Here is a 20250-nt window from a genome sequence, read left to right as displayed (position 1 = left end):
CAGGAAAATCTCTCAGCTACAGAGGTACAGTTGTGCCTTTTTAGTAGCCAAAGGAAAACATACAAATTGACAAGTTCTTCCGACTTATAATGCCCCTCAATATTAATGACCTTCAAGCAAATCACATGGACTAGCACGAAGCAGAGTTTTGTCTAAGACATTTATGAACAAAATTTCTCAATCCACATGTTATACATCACAGACCACAGCCAGGAGGAGACATTTTATAGTAATAGTCCTCCTTCATCCCCAGGAAAGAGGGTTGACCCCTAAGGTAGAATGGAGGCTGAGGAAAAAAGGGTAGGAGAAAAATAGGTAGAGAAAGAACCTGAAAATGATAAGGGTGAGCAAAACAGTTTTCAAGGGAGCATCTGCCACTGGCAAGAGGAAGGGAATACGCACGTCTGTGGAGGCTGCGCAGTGCGGGCAAGAACTGAAGGCGCTCCCGTCAGGAGCGGGGGAGTAACTGCAACTCAGACAGCACCGAAGCACTGCTCCTCAATGTGTCTCTATGCGGTCAACGTTTGCTATCTTCTCCCAAGGACAGAACTGTCACCAGCTCAGTGTAAGAATTAAAGATTTTAAAATTTAAAAAATAAAAAACTAAAAAAAAAAAAAAGAAAAATAAAATTTCTCTAAATAAGGTCAGACTAGGTCACTACAACATTTTATTATCAAAACAGATTCCAGCCTAAACATCCAGTTCAGGAATCTCATTCTGACTAGTCCAATATGTTTTGGTTCTAATCCCTGGAGCAGGGACTGGGGCTGGGGCAAGGATGTGGAATAACACAGAGACCTTTCAGGTCCAGATAGCTGTGGTATAAACAGAAGTGATTATTTCAATTTCCTCTAAAGATTATTTTTTCAGGGCAGTCCAATAAATCCAGTAATGCCCAGACTTACTAGGACATTTTTTATTCATTTCCCTATATACCCAAAGGTATATAGCCCTGAGATTGCTGTCAGGCCAAACACTAGGCTACATCTCCCTTCACTTGCTGCTCCACCATCCACTTCCGGGCCAGACCCTGGGGAATACTCCCGATTACCCCTCCACACACAGTGTCACAGGCACAAGCCCACGTGGGCCAATCAGTGCCAAGAAAAGAACAAACTAAAAAAGATTAATTCACAGATGTTCATGCATTTCACATACACTGTGCCCCATGGTCCGTTGCTAGGGCAACGGGAGACCACCAGTGTGCGCTTTATTGGCTTTATGAAGTGCGTCTCAGGGACTACAGTCCGAGAAATGCTGCATAATAATACTGAGGCTTTTCTGAAGCCTTGTTTTCAGTGTTTATCCACATTTTACCTTCTGAGTATTATAAAGAGCATCGTTATGCACAGCCTTCAGCCCCGCCTACCACCACCTCAACTTTCTGTTTAGAAACATTAAACAGTATGTCCTGGGGGTCCATTCTGGGAAGATTCACCTTAAACTGCTCAATCTATTCCACCAGAAAGAAAAAAAAAAAGGCCTACAACCATTTAAAAGATCACTATATTAATGCAGTTGACCATATCAACCATTTCTGAACAGTAAAGCTACAAAACCAAAATACACACATGCCCCTTCTTTTCTATGCATCAGGAGAAAGCTTCGCTTTTGAAATACCAGGGGTCAGTTTTAACCAGATAAAACAGCTGAACCAGTGAGCCTTCATCAGGCTGAAGTCTCTCCCTGTCCTACAGAACTTTCTGTAATGATGGTACTACCCCACAGCGGCGCTGGCATGGCAAGTACAAGAGCCACACATGGCTGCCAAGGACTTGAAGTGTCACAAGTGCAACCGAGGAACTAGATTTTTACATTTTCTTTCATTTTAACTGATAAAATTTAATAGCTTGCTGTGGCTAGTGGCTACTATACTGTTCACTGCAGTTTTACTGGCTTACCAGACAACTACGTAGGCTTGGAAAAGTACATAAAAACACTGTCTCTTCATGCTTTTAGTTTCTGCTTAATTTATAACACACAAACTACAAGTAAATGTACACAGAACAGTATTCAGGACTGTGGCTGCCTCTTGCTGTGTGGCTCCAAACAGCCCTGGGTACTCAGCCTCATCAGCCTGGTTCTTTGTCCCACAGGCCCCAGGGATGGAAGAGTGACTTCCCTCCTCCCCCACCCAGGGTGGGAGGTTAAAATCACAAATGTCACAAGTCTCAGAGCAGTAGCACAGATCAAGTGTTAATCTAAAGGGAAGGGGTGGGTGAGGGGGCAGAAAACAGGCTGGCGGGGGCAAGGGAGGATCTGGAATGAAGAGGAGAAAAATAAAGCCAGTGAATAGATCAATAGAAGCAACAGCTTACATTCAGATTCACAGGAGAAAGAACACACCGAGACAATCATTTCCTGGGAAAAGCTCAGGCCTAATGAGAATTTACTCTGCACCTTTATGTGACAACCAGCCCTTTTGTGGCACGGGCTTCGTGACTGACAGGAACCCAGGGCCCCTTAATAGGATTTCCATATTATTTCCAACACCTGCCCAGAAGTTATTTGTTTACATTGAAGGAGGCAAGATTCTCAAATCAGACATCTGCTTCTAGTTCAGGCATATCTTAGGAAACCATCTAGAAAGCAGCTTTGTTACCATGGTGACATTTTTATTTTCCTCCTTTAGATGGCTCAAAACATTAGCATTTCCAATTTTATTTTGTTGTTCAAAAGGCCAAATGTCGCTCAAGAAAACAGAAGTTTAAAGAAAGATAAATGAATTTTTGAAAATTTCTAAAATAATTAAAATGGCCATAAGGAAGAATAAATAAAAATGAGATGTTGCTGTACTGCCTACTGGCTTCTCTCACTGGGTGGCATCACCAACTTGTTAACCTCCCTTTCACCTCCCTTTCTCTTAAATATGAACACTCAGCAACTTGAAAAGTACCGATTTGGGAGGGGGAAAAAAAATCAAGAATCCTTAGGGTGTGATACAATTAAATAGGGAGTCCATTTTCATGAAAAACAATTCCTCAAGCTCACCCTACAGTCATGGTGAGGGACAGGAAAGGGTAAGCTTGTTGTGAACATCAGTGGCTGATGAAGGGATGCAATATTAAACAGTGTGAGGGAAGAAAGGTAGACTGCTTGTGAGGAGACTTCATGCCAGTGTATGTTGCTGCTTTCCCCATTTCTAGTGAGCAAAACCAGAGGCATCACTGAACCCAGGGATGGGGGGAGACAGGGCTTAGCCACCAATTACATCTAAACACATAAACTGGAATTACAACCATCACACATAAACAGGAATTAAAATGACTATACTAGTTTTGTTGTGTGTGTGTGTGTGTGTTTGGCCATACCATGTGAGACTCAGGATCTTAGTTCCCTGACCAAGGACCAAACCTGTGTCCCCTAAAGTGGAAGCACAGAGTCCTAACCACTGGACCACCAGGGACTTCCCAAAAGCTCTATTAGCTGTCACTTAAAATGCCTTTTTAAAGTTGTAAAATTTATTACACACAGAGATATTTGGACTGGTTCTGAATAAGGAATCTGACAAAATCATATGATTTACTTTGTTCAGTTTTTAGATTCAAAGTAAAACAACTAAGTATTCAACTCTAAGATTTAGTTTTGATTTGCTAAACCTAAGCAGCATTTAGTTTTGAAATATGATTTCATTAGTTTCATCTAACAGCAAGTTTATTTAAAAGAATCCAAAACTCTTGCAGCAGGTATTAGTCAGCCCTCAGCAAACTTCCTTTCCTCTTTCATGAAGCTTGAATTTTGTTCAACGATGTCCCAAGGCCGCTGCCACAGTAATTATTAGATATGACTCCTCTTCACGTTCAAAATTAAAACCCTTGTTAGCAGCTGGCCCCCAGGTGCAGAGAATCTTTAACCCATAAGATATGTGGAGTACTTCAAAGCACCATAAAACAAAATATATAAGTTGGATAGAAGTTAAGTGTTGCAGCAGAAATAACTCAAGAAATAGAGAAGTGAGGATATTGAGCATCCCTGTAGGTAATTTTATGATTTTTCCAGAGTGGGTTATGGTAAGTGTTACTATATATGAATGTAAAAAAGATGGTGAGGCATTCTTTTAAATAATTCTTTTGGAAGAATTATCTGCATTTTGAGAAACAAATGCTTCTAAAACTCAAATGCCAGTTTAAACAAATAAATATTGAGCCCCCTTAAAATTTAAAAAAGGTATGTTGAATAAAAACTTTATGATGTAATATTTTTGCAAGAGATGAAATGCATTCTAATTAAGAAAATTAAGAGATATTAAACTTCAGGATGAAAATGTTTGTCTGGTAACTAAGAGGGTTGATCTATAGAGGAAAAGAATTAAAATGCCCTTGCCAAAAATCATCTGGGGAAGGCAGATCCCACAACCAGTCTGCCCCTGTTAATTAACATTTGTTCTGCCTCAGTGATTGGCAGAGGAGGGTGCAGCCAACACGGCTTCCTCAGTCTCATCACTGATCCATTCGTGCTCACCACCTGAGGACCAGCTATGCCCTGAAGATATTTATTCATCTGTTCGACAAACAAACAATTACAACATATTTTCTGGAATTAGGGCACCTGTTACATTTCACACAGCTTACATGCCTAGAGGCAGGTATCAATTCAATACTGAACAAATTACTGCACCATAATCCCGTAGATAGCACTGAATTCCTGATTATTCTATGATAATGTAATCCCAAACAGGAGTATGGTAGAAACAAGTGTCTCCACAAAGAACTAAAAAACCAAGGATAGTGTAAAACACTTACTTTTAAATTATCATCTTATTTTGGAAAATTAAATCCTTGAAAGGTAAACTTTAGAACATTAAACTATTTCCCTACCACTCAATACTCAAAATGAAATATAATTACCACTGTGCTTATTTGGCTAATGGTATGGCCAACTTTATTTTTTAAATACATCCTATGGTATAAGATTTATATTGCAAAATTCACTTCTAGGACAGGACTGAATAACCTAAGAAAACAGTTACATTTCAAACTCTTGGAAAAATGCCTAGAGTAGTAAGTAACTGCTTTGAAATCCAGAGAAGTTAAGTGACTTGCCCACTGACACACAGCTGACCTAGAGAGATCCTAATTCTACCAGTTGGCCAAAAAGTTTGTTTGGGTTTTTCCATGTTACAGAAAAGCCCAAATGAACTTTTTGGCCAACTCAATATTACAATTTCCTTCGTACTCATCCTTGATTTGTCCTCCCACACAGTTCCACAAAGAAGGTAAGATTCTTGCCCTTAAGGAGCTGAAAATTTAGTGGGAGAAACCTATGCTCTGTCAGCACAGGGCATCTAGGACACTACCCACTTGAAAATATATTTTTAAAAGTCTATCTTAAGCAATTACATGTATGTTTGGAAAGTGGAATTGGATTGCAAATACATGATAGTCTGTGTCTGAAAGTAAAAGCATACAAATAGAATCCTATATATTTTATTGATCATCAGTATACATTTCTAAAACTTTTACTGCCTTATTCGTAAACTTCATTGAACTGTTTATCACTAACATGTACATGCAAACCTAGACGTCATTCTTCTACCCATTCCCTCATCATAAGACTCTTCGTGGTGCAATGCAGCAGAAAGTCTTCATGACACCACTGGGAAGTACACAGAGACATTTAGAATATGGGCCACCCTATAGGAAGGCTGGCCCAGCCTTCTTCAACAAATTAATAGTACAGAAAAAATTTTAAAAGGAGTGGAAACTCTTGCAAACCAATTATTTGAAATAATCATAGAAATCTGCTTGTAGGCTAGATATTAGAAGCTAGAAGCTATCAAGGAATTATCAAGTGATTGAGGGCATTATGGTTACCAAAACAATGTCCATTATTTAGAGAAGGTGTTCATTTTAAGTACTAGAGTACACAAGGTTAAAATGCATGCTGGAATTGCCTCCTTTGAGTATAGCTATGGCTATGTAAACCTGGGCAAGGCCTCAACACCTCTAAACCTTTAATCATATACGAAATAATAAACAAAGCATTCCTCACCAACTACCTTCACACAATGAAATCTGAACTATGAGCTATGCATGCTCAGAAATCAGTGGGGTTGACTGCATAAGTAGGGTTTCACATAATTTTTTAATAAGTTAGAGTGGACAGAGTCCAAGTTACAGCCCTTAATGATACACCCTTTCTCAGACTACTGATGTCTAAAGGGACAGCAGGAGATAACGCAAGCCCAGCTACAGTTTAGTTTGTTGGTGGTGTTTGTTTTTTAATTATATCCTCTCTTTATAGTATTTTATGGATTTCAACACCTTTGTCTTTTTACAATGTGTCCTTCTAAAGTCTGCTGCTGCTGCTACTGCTGCTAAGTTGCTTCTGTGCGACCCCACAGACGGCAGCCCACCAGGCTCCTCCGTCCCTGGGATTCTCCAGGCAAGAACACTGGAGTGGGTTGCCATTTCCTTCTCCAATGCATGAAAGTGAAAAGTGAAAGTGAAGTCACTCAGTCGTGTCCGACCCTCAGCGACCCCATGGACTGCAGCCTTCCAGGCTCCTCCATCCATGGGATTTTCCAGGCAAGAGTACTAGAGTGGGATGTCATTGCCTTCTCCTTCCTAAAGTCTACAGGCAATTAATTCCACCAAGCTTTCTCAGGAAGGGTAAGTTTATTCAGGTGCATGGGGAAGGGAGGTGAGTGTTAAAACCTCAACTGCCTGGATTAAATGGTTATTCCCTCTCCTACTGGCCCACCCTTCCTCCTCAAGTGGCTTCTTCTCTGTTTTCTCCCACAAAGGACATGCCAAGGGGTTAAACATATTAAAGGCACACTCTTTTCTGATGGATATTTCTTTGCAACAGTAAAAAGAGACAGAAGGGAATAAAAACCAAGTCACACAGGTCACACAAGACCCTGGAACAGAAACTTTCACCATTAAGTTTTAATGCATAAAGTGAACCAGCCAACAGAAGTAACCATTCTGTTAATTCAAGCTAAAAACCCACTTTCACCTGTAACACTCAACTAATGAGGCTAAAGGCCTTTCTTGGCCTGAATCATACACTTCAATTTGAACAAAAGGGCCTTAGTCTAATTCTCCATTGATAAACCTTTACTGACAACAAAGAATAACCAGAGACAAGAAAAAATAAAAAAATAAAAAGCAAACTATGGTAAGAATCGAACTGCCAGTCTATGTCCGATGCAGGATACAGCATGCTTGGGGCTGGTGCACGGGGATGACCCAGAGAGATGTTATGGGGAGGAGGTGGGAGGGGGGTTCATGTTTGGGAACGCATGTACACCCATGGTGGATTCATGTCAATGTGTGGCAAAACCAATACAGTATTGTAAAGTAAAATAAAGTAAAAATAAAAATTTAAAAAAAAATTAAAATTAAAAAAAAAGAAAAAAAAAAAGCAAACTATGATGCTGGAGTCATCTACACAGAATAAATACCAAAATCTAGAGAAGACAGGAAAAAGAGGCATTGCCATAGATACAACTAACAGGCAGATCATTATGAAGACCCTTAAACAAAAACAAGGAAGCCATTCAGGAGCCGGTAACATAGCAAACAGACCCACAGAAAAACATTTCACTTGAAAAATATCTTCATGGAAATTTTTTTTTTAAGTGCACTATTCATACTTACTATACCAGCAAAAATTACAAAAGCTATTAAGGTTTAGGATTGGCGGATTGGGTAAAAACATACTCAAATATTGCATCTGGCATTTTTAAATGTTGCAGCACTTCTGGAGGTTCATTTGGCAATGTACAAAATCACTAAAAATGATCATACTCTGATGATGCATATGGCACTTTGGGAAACACAATCCAATGAAATAATAAATGTAAAAACACCACCACTTAGAGGAAAACAATGTAATTATGCTATATTTTACAAATGAAAAACTGCAAATTCCTCACGGGCCTGACGTGAGGAGGTTACTGCATGCTGGAGAAAAAAACAAGAACACATAATATACTTAAGAAGGACTTAGGAAGTAATAAGGTTAGCACAATAATACCAACTTGGGAGAGGCCATGTAGCTAATCAATAGTTGGTGATAGTGGCTTTTGCCATTTATATTCAAGTTGGTCTTGATTTTGGTGGCTATTTTTTGCTAGGAGGTATAGACATTGGGGGTATAATAAAACTAATTTCTCAATTTCAGATTCCTACAAAGTTTTAGGCAATCTGGCCTTCATAATTCTCAATCCTTACCCTCACATCAGTCAATGAGGTAGAAACAGTGATTTGAGGAACCTAATGGTATCCTCTCATGAACTGGGACCCCCAGCAACTAGAAAGCTCCTGGAAGCAGATGGGACGTCTGCTCTGTCACCGCTGTGGTGACACCAACTTCTGCCCCTCAGCACACAGAAGGGAGGGCAGAGGAAGGTTTTATCACCTCAGAAGACATTTCATTGGATTCACAGGGATCTTTTCAAGAGAAACTCCAGAAGATGCTGAAAAAGTTCCCACTCGGGAAGGATAAGCAGGAACCTCTTTTGTGCTTTCTACCCTTCCAACTAAGAGTGTGAGCAGACCATGGTCTGTGCTTCCTGCCATTTTCAGCCTCTAAATCCAGGGCTTATAATGGGCACATGAACGTGGGTACTGGATGGCCAAGTGGCAAGCAGGTGCCTTGGATCCTTCCTATAAAAGCCCTGGAACACACACCAACTGGTTTCTCCTCACCAAATAAAATGATCCTTGGGCTCCTACAGTGCTTTCTCTTTTAGGTTCATATTTACATTCTCCATCCTTGTTGAAAAACGTCAGGTAGAAGTCTGCAAATAACAGGCTTATGAATGAACTTGGCTACTGGAACTATAGAAAATAAGATCAATAAAGCAAACAGCACTTGGTTTAGTAGCCAAAGAACCTTCAAGAAGAGAAAAGGAAGAAAAAAGCCCAACACTTTAACAAGGGACTTTCTTTTGTTTTTACTTGCCACCTAAAGGTAAAGCACCTTAATTATCTTAATCTTGATAGTAAGTTTAAATTTATATTTTATAAGCTATTCTGAAATCTGTCCTGTTTAATAATCTGTAACATCAAGAAAACATTTTAAAGTGTCTCTCACAATTAAACCCATCCACAACCTCATATAAATCAAAATTTTGCTACCATATCAAAATGTTACACTGGGACTATATAACATTGCCCACATCCTCATTACATGCAACACTAATTACTACCAGCAGATTCAGAATTTTCTGCACATTAGAGGCTTTTAGAGAGCTATAAAAAATTTCAGGCACCATTAATTTAAATTTGTATTGAAATTTCCTTTTGACAGATGGCCAAAAATTACTTATTATTTAGAGTACCAGAGCAGCCTGTTTGCACATTAGAAGAGGAAAGGGAAAAATTAAAAGCAAGAAGGAAATTTATGTCACATTCATTACCTGTTAAATGTTAAGGAGCATTATCCTGCATGAATAAATTATTTCATACAAGCCTGACTCCAGCTGCAGGCAACTGGCATGCTCCGGCTGATAAAAACCATCTCCAGTCACACAGCAGACAATCATAAAAAGCCCCTCTTAACCAGGAACCACTTATGGGAGGATGAGGACAATCAATGGAACAAGCAACTAACTGCTTTTCTGAGTGTCACAGAACACATTTATAAAAATTAGTGAACTATTTCTCCTAGCAAAGCCACAGGACAGCCCCAAACCTGACACAGCGCAACTTCAATTCAAAAATGGTACCCAACAAAAACATCTATTTATAGCTACCATTCCACAATAAATCAAGGCAAAATCATCTACCTCTATTTCCTCTTGCTTTTCCCCTGGTTTCCAAGCTACATAGATACTTACTCCCAGACTCATCTTGAATGATTATATACGATTTCAAAATATACCCTACTCTGGCGTGAGGAACTATAAAATGAAACTGACACCAAAGTGTGCACTGGAGTATAAATATTTTCAGTCTTCTGGGAGTGGGGTATGAGAGGAGGCTTCTGTTTAGCTCACTGGCCTGCCTGAAGGTATGTATTTATCATATGAAGGCAGGAATGGTTATGTCACTTGCCTCAGAATAACCAGGCAGGCTTCCCAAGGGCTGCTACCAGCAAATCCTGGTCAATGCCATTTACTTACTACTTCCTAAGTACTTATGTATGGAGAACTTACTACACTCTGATTAAGAAAGCTTTTGAGTTTAGGTATTGATGCTCATACTAATGACAAAGTACACAACTGTAAATGCAAAATTAAATTAATTCAAAGTGTGCAGTTCCTATTTTTGTCAATGTTGACATTTCTATGGGTATGCAGATACCCTTCCAAATTACAAAGATTCTTGAAGGGTAAAATAGATATATTTTATTTTCTATCATTTAATGGCTTCAGGGAAAAACTACTTCCTCTTTATTATTAAAAAAAATAAGGAATAAAGAAGCATTGAAAGTGACAGCACAGGTGGTTTCAAGGGAAGATTTTAGTTTCTGTATGCATAACTTCATTAAAAGCTCCAAGAGATGTAACTGCATATGCTCTAAAACATTCAACTACTGTAAAACACAACGAATTCACAGCATCTGTGCTTGAGAACTTCCTTTGCTTTATAATCTATACAAAATATAAATGGCATGTATAACACAATTATCCACAATACAGTAGCATATTTACATTGTACATGATCCAAACGTTACCAAGCAATTTCATACTTTACTCATTTCCTGCCACAGTTGCCTGTTTTTCTTGTTTGCTTACTATATAAATTCAAGTATCCTTAGCACACCTCATTACGGTATTACACAAGCACATCCAAATCATTAGGCCCTAGAATACTTTTCCTCTTTCCCTATAACTTCTCTATAAAGACACAAAGGAGGCAAGTAAGACAGATGCAAAACCCAAGGAGAATAACTTGCTATACTGGAAACCAAGATGTCATTAAACTAAGAAACGAAACAAACAAAAAACAATTCTTTCTGGTGAAGAAAAATACTCTTAAATGTTTTAATAAAGAGTTTTGTAGGTTGGAACTGTTTCCCAAAATGTGTATTTCCTTATAAACTGATGTTTTCCCCACCACTACCTACTTACAGCCAAAGATTAACTCAAGAAAAGCAGTTATTCCCTCACACATGGCAAAGGTACACTAAAAAGAGCAACACAAGCCAGATCTTATAATTCAATCTTGGTCTATAAATCTTGATTCTGATAGAGAAAAGGACCAATTTTTTCAAAAATCTCAAATTCACAACTGATAGAATCTAAAAATGCAGTTCCCCATTATTCGGTGAAGCCCATCAAATCATCTTGGTAGATCTCAAAGAATCCACTACTAGATTTATTCAAATTGTTTAGAGCCTGATGGTAAGTCATTCCTTCATCTGTAACTTTGAGTCCTACCTTGATGGAGTCTCTGTCTATAGGCAAAACAGCAGCAACAAGGGCAGGTAAAGAGGGGAGAAGAAGGCAAAAAAGAAAAGTACCAGTTAGTTTACATAAAATCATACACTTGTCAAATTTGATCTCTACTAAATAATAAATAACACAGATGTCAATTTTTCTGTAAAGTTAATTAATTAAAATTAATTACTACTTGACCAGATCCACAGAGCACCAAGCTACCTTTGACATAATTTCAGAAACCAAAGCTGGATATTCTTGTTATTTATACTCCTTATTGACTTTTCCACTTAAGTGTTTACAGACACGCCTCATAGCACTAAGATAACTGTATGACAAACAGTACAGAGTTTCTAACATCAGAGAAGGGAAATTTATGTTTATGTGATAAAAATCATTTACCCAAGATCATAATTCATGGTAATGGCACTGAAACAAGAAGAGATACGGGGTTTTAATAATAACCACACCCTTCCAACCAAGAACCACCCATTGCAGGACTAAGTAAATTCCCACAAAGGAATGCTGGGAGAGACTTTCATTTGCTTTTGTGTCATTAAATAATAAAGGCTACTAATAAGCACCATACAAACATATAGTTAGATCACAATGTGTCTGCATTATCATCTATTTCAGTGGAGGGAAGAAACCAAACTAGAAAGAACACAACTTAAAATCATTTACATAAACAACTGTGTTGTTCTTATACACAGAAATGAGTTAATTTCATGCTTCTAAAGAGGCTGGGTGAGAGAGGTAGTTAAACCAACTTCTCAATTACTAAGACTACCTAAATTATTTTCTTACCTGCAAGATTTTCACTGCATTATACAGACTGACCTGATTTAAAAATAATAATTAGGTCTGTCAAATTATGAAGTGAGCCTTTAATCAGTAAAACCTTCCCCAAAATGGATTTGGTCAAAATTAGCTAATAATGCCAGTCACAATTTCAAACACAGAGCACTGTGGCACTTCATTACTGATTTAGACTTGGGGATGCAGCAAAGGATCAGAGGCAATAACCAGGAAATGTGTCCCCCTATACCTTTGGGGAGCGTATTAACTCTTGCCAGTCAACAGGGGATCATTGTGCAAAACAGACTGCTTCCGATCATTAATTTACCTTCCAGGGGAAATCCTTTGTTTAGTCACAAGTAAAATGAAATCCAGAAACAGGACAAACCAGGACATCCAGACTGACTCTCAGCAGCAGACAGGTGATACCAGACGGACATTCTGAGAAAATCACTCACCTCTTTGGTGATCACTGTCATGGTGCTTCTTCTCATCTTTAATTGGAAGGTGGGACTGGCCTCCCAGGGCACTGGAGAGGGCCAGAAGGCCAGCACTGCTACCGATGGGCGGAATGGCAGGAGGCTGAAGACCCGAAGGGTGTGGGGTCAGAGGCACTGGCAGACCATGTCCATGTGATAGATGCTGGGCCTGGAGTTGCTGCTGCTGTGAGAAACGAGACAAAGATATTGAACTTGTTCCTTGTATCTGAGTCACCCCTCAACAACAAAAGGAGAGGAAAGTGGTGCAAAGAGACCCTGGAAAGCCCAGCACCCATGAAGGAAAGATTTATCCTTTATAAATACAGAGAAAGGGTCACACATTCCATATATATATATATATATATATATATAATTTTTTTTAAGGGAGGGAGATGAATAATAGAGAAACGCTATCTTTTTTACTTGGATTTGTTGGTTTTGCAATGCACTGTAAATAACATAATTTTTAAATACTGAAATTATCTAGGTTACTTTTAATAGCTGAAATTAGATTTCTTCAACAAAGCGTCTGTTATTCTGGTCTCCAAAAACATAGAGCCTCACTATTATACATCTCTAATCAAAACATATATGTGACTAACTGTTAAAGCAGTTATGCTGAAGGGAAAAAAGCTGAAAATTGAGAAAATTAGTGTTAAACAGTTCTCCCAGAACCGCTGCACAGCGTGCGGCCAGAGTTAATTTGAAAGAGAAAACCTGAATTAACAACCCAGAAAAGGAAACTGGTTGCAGCCACCGTTTTAAGCCCTTTAAGTGTCCTCAGTGGTACTTGAGCAAATTACTAAAGAAAATCTAATGTAGCAAGGCTTGGGTCCTCCTGTAGGCTTGCTCAATAATGCTGAAATAATTGGGCACTCTGCGCACGTTTAGTGATGCTCGAATGAAAAGCTAGAGGCCTGCCCTTGTACTCTTCTCCAGCGGCCGCCTCCGTGTTGTGACAGGTTTATCTGAGTGGGACTGTGATGCATGCACCAGTAACTGTGCTGACGAGTTTAAAGTCATTTTTACCAGCACACACTGGCAACACATGGAGAAAGCCCTCCAGAGGCTGGAAGGGGAGAGCTTGACCTCCGCCGAAGCAAAGCCAGGCTTCGGGAACCTCAGTGGGCAGGCCTCCCTGCCTCTTCCGAGGGGGAGGAGCGGAGTTCTGTTAAGTTAAACATGTCCCTCAACAGGAGTCCCATCAACCAAGACTCTGCTTAACAACGTTCTGTCAGAACACGTGTTGAGAAATTCTCAGACTAACTTCTGTAGTGATCACATTTTAATTAATACCTTGAGAATCACTTTTCAGGCCTATCCTATAATACCTAAACAGTCTTCTCTGTAATTTTCTTTCCAAGCAGGACTGCACAAAATAGCTTTCTCAAAAATGTGTGGGGTGGCACCTTCTGCTTTTATCTTAAAAGTACTTCAGCAGAGAAAGTATTGTTTCCTCTCCTCAAATCATCAGTACTTTTACTTCCCTCCTCCTCCCCTCTATTATCTCTTCCTGTGTCTGACTATATAAGTCAAAGTATAGCTCTACTTAGTTCTTCTCTCCTATTAACCTACACCTACTTTCTGGCTATTTGTACTTAAAATACAGTCAATGAAATTAAGCACTAATTTTCAAGGCCAGTTTACATCCATGAAGTAGCAAATTAGAGCAGTGACACAGACACCCCAACAACCACAGCCCAAGCTCAAGTCCTGCCAAGGTGCTACCTAACTGGGGAGTTCAAAATAATGTCTTCGAGTGGACAAAATCATGTTCATAACTTTTTATGTACTGTTACTTAGTTGTGACCAAAAAATTTGAGCACAAAATATTTTCTAAACATATGGAAAAAAGGACTATGAAGAAACAAGGCCTTTAGGTAAACATATGGCAAATTTATTTCAAAACCTTGCTCTACTGAAATAGCCAGAAAATTGCTCCAATTCACTTTCTTCTCTAAATCTTCTAATACTTCTTTGTGTGCACAGGATGGACACATAGCCATTTTCTATCTCAGATGAAGAGTCCAATCAGCAAGCATTTATTAAGAGCCTGCATACTGCCTACAGAATACCATGGACAAAGGAGCCTGGTGGGCTACAGTCCATGGCCTCACAAAGAGTCGGACACGACTGAGTGACTAACACTTTCACTTTGTCCTCATACCACCTTTCCTAGGCTATAAGCTTTGTGAGAATCTGCATCTGACACACAGCCTAGCTAACTGCAGACACTGAGAGGTTCACACAGTGAGCAATTAAAAATGTTTATGTCATTATAAACACATTAAAAACAAACAGACAAATCCTAAGCTAAAAGCAATGTCTCAGTTGCCCAAGTGCTTCACTTTTCTTTTTGTCTCAAAGGACCAAAAATAAGTGCTAACAGCTTCATTTTCCCATTCAATCAGAACTTTCCAAAGGCAAAAAAATATACCCCTGGTCTGCAGCACATGCGATTCACAGGGAGGCTCACCTGTGCTCTATTCTATCTCATAATAGCTCTAACACTGGTCTTTTCTCTTCTCCACTATGCCTGTCTTAGCAGAGGGAGGATCCCTTTTGCCTTCCAAGGCTCAGACTCCTCGCCTGCACCTGCCATCTCTTTTCTTCCCTCTCCCTTCACTGCTCTATCGATTCTCCAACTCTCTGCTGCTGGTTCTGTCACTGATTTTGTTCTTCTGTTTGCAAGCATCATCTCTAGCATTTTAACACCTAACACTAAAAGAACTTGAAGTAGCACTTTTTCAGGAAGGGAAAAAAACACTATATTTTAATCACTTTCTGTGTTCTCCACTGCCCCCTAACACAATATCTTTCATATAATTGGCACTGAATAAATGTTTACTAAATTTAAATAACCTTCCTTTACTCTCTTCAGCTAGGTCTGTAAGTATATATCCTTGTCGGTGCAGAGCCAAACATCTTTAAAAACTAGTGTCAACACCCCCTCCTGCACACACACACACTCCCCTTACTGCTTCAGTTCAGTTCAGTCGCTCAGTCGTGTCCGACTCTTTGAGACCCCATGAATTGCGGCACGCCAGGCCTCCCTGTCCATCACCAACTCCTGGAGTTCACTCAAACCCACATCCATCAAGTCAGTGATGCCATCCAGCCATCTCATCCTCTGTTGTCCCCTTCTCCTCCTGCCCCCATCCCTCTTCAGCATCAGAGTCTTTTCCAATGAGTCAATTCTTCGCATGAGGTGGCCAAAGTACTGGAGTTTCAGCTGTAGCATCATTCCTTCCAAAGAACACCCAGGACTGATCTCCTTTAGAATGGACTGGTTGGATCTCCTTGCAAAAGCATCAATTCTTTGGCGCTCAGCTTTCTTCAGTCCAACTCTCACATCCATACATGACCACTGGAAAAACCATAGCCTTGACTAGACGGACCCTTGTTAATTCCCCATAATCTGGATTTCTGGCCCATCAATCTGAAAACTGATGACCATTCAGACAGCAATTTTTCAAGGTTTCACAATCACTTTTCCCTCTGACATATCTACAGCCAGAGCAGTATATCCTCCTTATGAGACTCTCCCCTACCTGCTTTGGAAACCCAAAAGTGATCACTACAGTCTCTCTTTGTTACCCCTCTGAATGCTGTTACATTTCCTTCTAGACTTTTCCTTCTGTTCACTAGAGTCCTTAGCCTTTTGCTGCATTCCTATGCTCCAATACCCCTGGTATAACTCCTTCCCATACAATTCTACTTGGCAGTCCAGCATTACCTGAAAATGTTTAACAAAACCCATCCCCTAAGTAACTTTCACTGCCTCAAGTTACCAGTCACCACTCATTTGTTTTCCTTTCGTGTTTCTATACCCATCATCCTGGAATCCTGTCAATTCTCAGTCCCACCATATCAGTTAAGACCCTCAGCACCCCATACTTCGATTAGTACAAATCTCCACTAGCTCATTTCGACTGCAATAAACCCACAATGCATAACCACTGCCAATACTTTTTTCTCAATCCATGGCCACTCCTGTCTCTTAGAACCACCTCTTCATTACTTATCGAAGTTGTACTCAGCTATCCTGCTCAGCTCATGTTTCACCGGTTCTGCAAAAGCCTCTCCAAACACGCCTTGTGTCTCCTATCTCATAGGACTCCCTCTATCATTCACTGGCACAGGCTGCCTCATAAAGGTACTGTTACTCATCTGTTTATGGAGAAGACGACCTTGACTTGCCAACAAGATTGTGACCTTCTGGGGAGAAGACAGCAGCCTCAGGACTCTCTGTACCCTGGAACCTGGCTCACCACTATTTAGTCATATGGTCGCATATTTAAAGTTTTGGGTAAATTAATTTTCAACTAAAGACAGAGTTCCTATATATCCTCTATGTAAGACGAAAACGTCTTACATACCTGTAGACTTTGTCAAAACTAAATATTAAAAAAAATTACATACCCAGAGAACGTATCAAAACTAAAAAATTAACATTGTACATTACTATTAATCTAACACAGAATTCATTCTGATTTCTCTAGCTTTCCATTAATGTCATTTTTCTGTTCCAGAATGCCACACTGCACTGAGGTTTTAATTTTTCCCTTTTTTTTAACAGAATTATAAAGTCCTTTCAAAGATTTTATGAATGACAACATCCAAATTATAACTGTAATGCTGAATAGACTATGCCTTGAATTTAAGGGAGAAAAAAATGAGAGGGGGCTACCCATAAACCCATTTTATAAGTCATCCATAATACATACAAAATTTTAAACAAAAAAGCACACTCAGGGCATCCTATAGAAAGGAGCTATTTTTACCAAGTGTTTAAAATATAAAACTATAAAATAAAAATGAGGTTAAGTTACCAAAAGATGGATGATAAAAATGTAAGACAGATATACTGAAATACTTTAGTAGGTTTTTAAATGTTTACATCAATAAAAGAAATCACTTTCTATATTCAGTGGTCATTTTTAAGCTGCTTTGTAAGTCTCTCCCTAGAAACTAGCCTAGCAGTAGAGTGACAGGTATAATTGATAATGATTCCTGGTTAGTCAATAAAACCAATGTATTAGTGACCATTTTTAAATAAAAACACCACTCTAATCACAAAGCAACAGGGTAAAAAAAAAAAACGTTTATAAGGAAAAAGTAAAAAACAAACAAAAAAGAGCAGGGAATACATTATAGTACCACTTGAACATTAAAATAAAATATAATCTATGTAACCATAACTGAAAAACACTGAGAAAGATATACATATTGGAAAAATTCCTCTGGCTGTGCCTTCTTGGCCGTCACTATCTTGGGTGCCTTATTTAAAAAAGAAAACACTCTCTTATCTCAAACCACAACACAAAATAAAAATCTTTTTCTTTTTTTCTTTTCCCTTGATAGGCCATTCAAGAGAATAAACACTAAAATGGAGTGAACTTTAAGCTTAAGCAAATAAGTACTCCATTAGGATAATTAATTGTGAAAAAGAGCCAGTAATTATTTCTGAAAATATATAGCAATGAGGTAGTAGATACAGCCTCAATTCTGTTAACGGTTTTTACTGAAGTTTCTGAAACAAAGAATTATCTCCTCACAGTTTCAAGTTTGGAATGAAGGCAAAAAAAGAACTACTAACGGATCAAGTTCAGAGGAAATGTCTTTCCGCCAGCAAAAAAAAAATTCTTTTTAATCAAATGTCCCCAACTCCTTGACCAATGAACAAGAGCAGTGTGGGTGTAGAGGCTCAGTCTACACAAATCCCTGGCAACTCTGAACAACTCCAACTGGAAACCAAGCAGAGCTTTTCTTGTCCAGAACCTTTCTCTCTACAATTCTATCAACAGGAAAATCCTGCAAAGATTAAAAAAAAAAAACTTTCTTAGAAGTAATGATACCCTAGTAGCAATAACCACACTTGGTGCCATATGGCTTCTTTAAATAAACAAACAAACAAAATAACAAGGTGAGCCTGCTCCATCTCTTGCCAGAAAGTAAGATTAACAGGTATGACAAATAGGACAATGGGTCAACTCAAAGGGGTGCTCACTGGCAAAACTAGAGACAATTCAAGCATCATAAAGAATAAAAACTGTAACAGATTACAACGTAATTTTTAAAACAGTTGCCACGATTAGACTCCATGGTACCCCCAAGAACACAGGCATAATGATGGGTCATGCCATGAGTCCCAAAATCAGAGAAGAGTTCTCGGGACCACTACTACGCTTCCAACCAGTTGGCCAAGTTGGGTATACTGAACACGTGTGCCCTGACCCAACCAGAAGACCTTATTCTATGAGGAAAATAAGAAAGGGACCAGACACAGGAGCTGGGCAAGAGAAGGCAACAAACTCGGAAATAAAGCACCAAGCACAGAAAACGCCTGAGACTGGGCTGGTATCTATACTCCCTGGGTTGTGAAAATACCCTTTAGTAGGAACTCTGTCTGTGGGGGCTGAGATGAGTCTGAGAAAGGAAATCCTGGATGATACGTGGGGAGGCACCATAATGAAGGGACATCAGAGCCACTCAGCTAGAATCGTTATCATCTCTGTGAGCAAGAGCAGGTCACTTCATGACCTCAAGTTTCTTCATGTAAAATGTGGAAACAGGTATAAAACCTACCTCTCCAAGGATGCTGGGAAAATTTTATGAGATTGAGCATATAAAACCCTTAGCATGATGCCCAATAAATGACTGTTTCTATCACTGGAAAAAAGTATTCAGAAGTCTATATTTACATACACACTCACTCACTGGGAAGGAGCAAGGGGAAAGGCAGGAGAGAATATTATTTTAAAAGGAAAAGAATTTAGAATTTACCACCTCATTACTCCAAATCTATTCACAGCATCAAGAAACACTAAAACCACTGAGTGAAATGCTGCTGGGGAACAGGTTATTCAGTGTCAAAGGATATCCACACAGATGATTAGCTTCAACAATAACGTGATACAACTGGGAAATACACAACATCAGTCAGGGAGTGTTTTTACTAAAAATACTTAATCTGAATCTAGGTGGCTCAGATGGTAAAGAATCTGCCTGCAATGCAGGCGATTCTGGTTCAATTCCTGGGTCGGGAAAATCCCCTGGAGAAGGAAGTGTCAACCCACTCCAGTACTCTTGCCTAGATAATCCCATGGACAGAGGAGTCTGGCAGGCAGCAGTCCATGAGAGGGCAAAGAGTTGGACACAACAGAGCAACTAACACTTTCACTTTCAAACATGAGAAAACCACCACGCAAGTCCAGATTGTAGGGCATTCCAATAGACTAGCCTGGAATTTTCAAAATGACAAAGTCACAAAGTGAAATGTTTGGGAACTGCTTCTCAGCAGCGTGAGAGAAGACTGAAGAGACAGCACAACAGAAGCGCCCCTGTACGTGCGGAACAGATTGACGGACAACTGCTGTGAAGAAAGATGTGGTATCAAGGACATTTTCTGGACAAATGTGAATATGAACTATACACTACACAGATGGATGTCTTTAGGGTATCGCGCTCACACTGGAAAACTATAGGAGATGCACACTGATGTGTTAAGGGGTGAATATTATCAAGTCTTCCTCTTTCAAACAATTCAGCACACACCAAGTGTAAGTCTTCTGTCTGCATGTATACATGTACAAAGCAAAAGTGATAAAATGTTCATTGGTGAATCTAGGTCTAGG

General features: G+C 39.3%; 1 protein-coding gene across 3 annotated transcripts in view; it reads right to left on the bottom strand.

Moving 5' to 3' along the window:
- TLE4 (TLE family member 4, transcriptional corepressor) overlaps nucleotides 1-20250 on the bottom strand; it is a 159213-nt gene that overhangs the window by 64112 nt on the left and 74851 nt on the right. For 2 of the 3 annotated variants that reach the window (XM_052645416.1, XM_052645418.1), the window contains 2 exons: nucleotides 12593-12797; nucleotides 11337-11353 (listed from right to left, as the gene is read on the bottom strand). In XM_052645416.1, coding sequence (XP_052501376.1) covers nucleotides 11337-11353; nucleotides 12593-12797 — 222 coding nt within the window. The remainder of the gene's footprint in view (nucleotides 1-11336; nucleotides 11354-12592; nucleotides 12798-20250) is intronic. The other variant, XM_052645417.1, reaches the window with a different exon arrangement.

Source organism: Budorcas taxicolor, chromosome 8 (genome assembly GCF_023091745.1).
Source record: "Budorcas taxicolor isolate Tak-1 chromosome 8, Takin1.1, whole genome shotgun sequence".
Taxonomy (NCBI): domain Eukaryota; kingdom Metazoa; phylum Chordata; class Mammalia; order Artiodactyla; family Bovidae; genus Budorcas; species Budorcas taxicolor.
The sequence above is the reverse complement of the archived record's forward strand: the minus strand, read 5'-3'. Positions and strand labels throughout refer to the sequence as shown.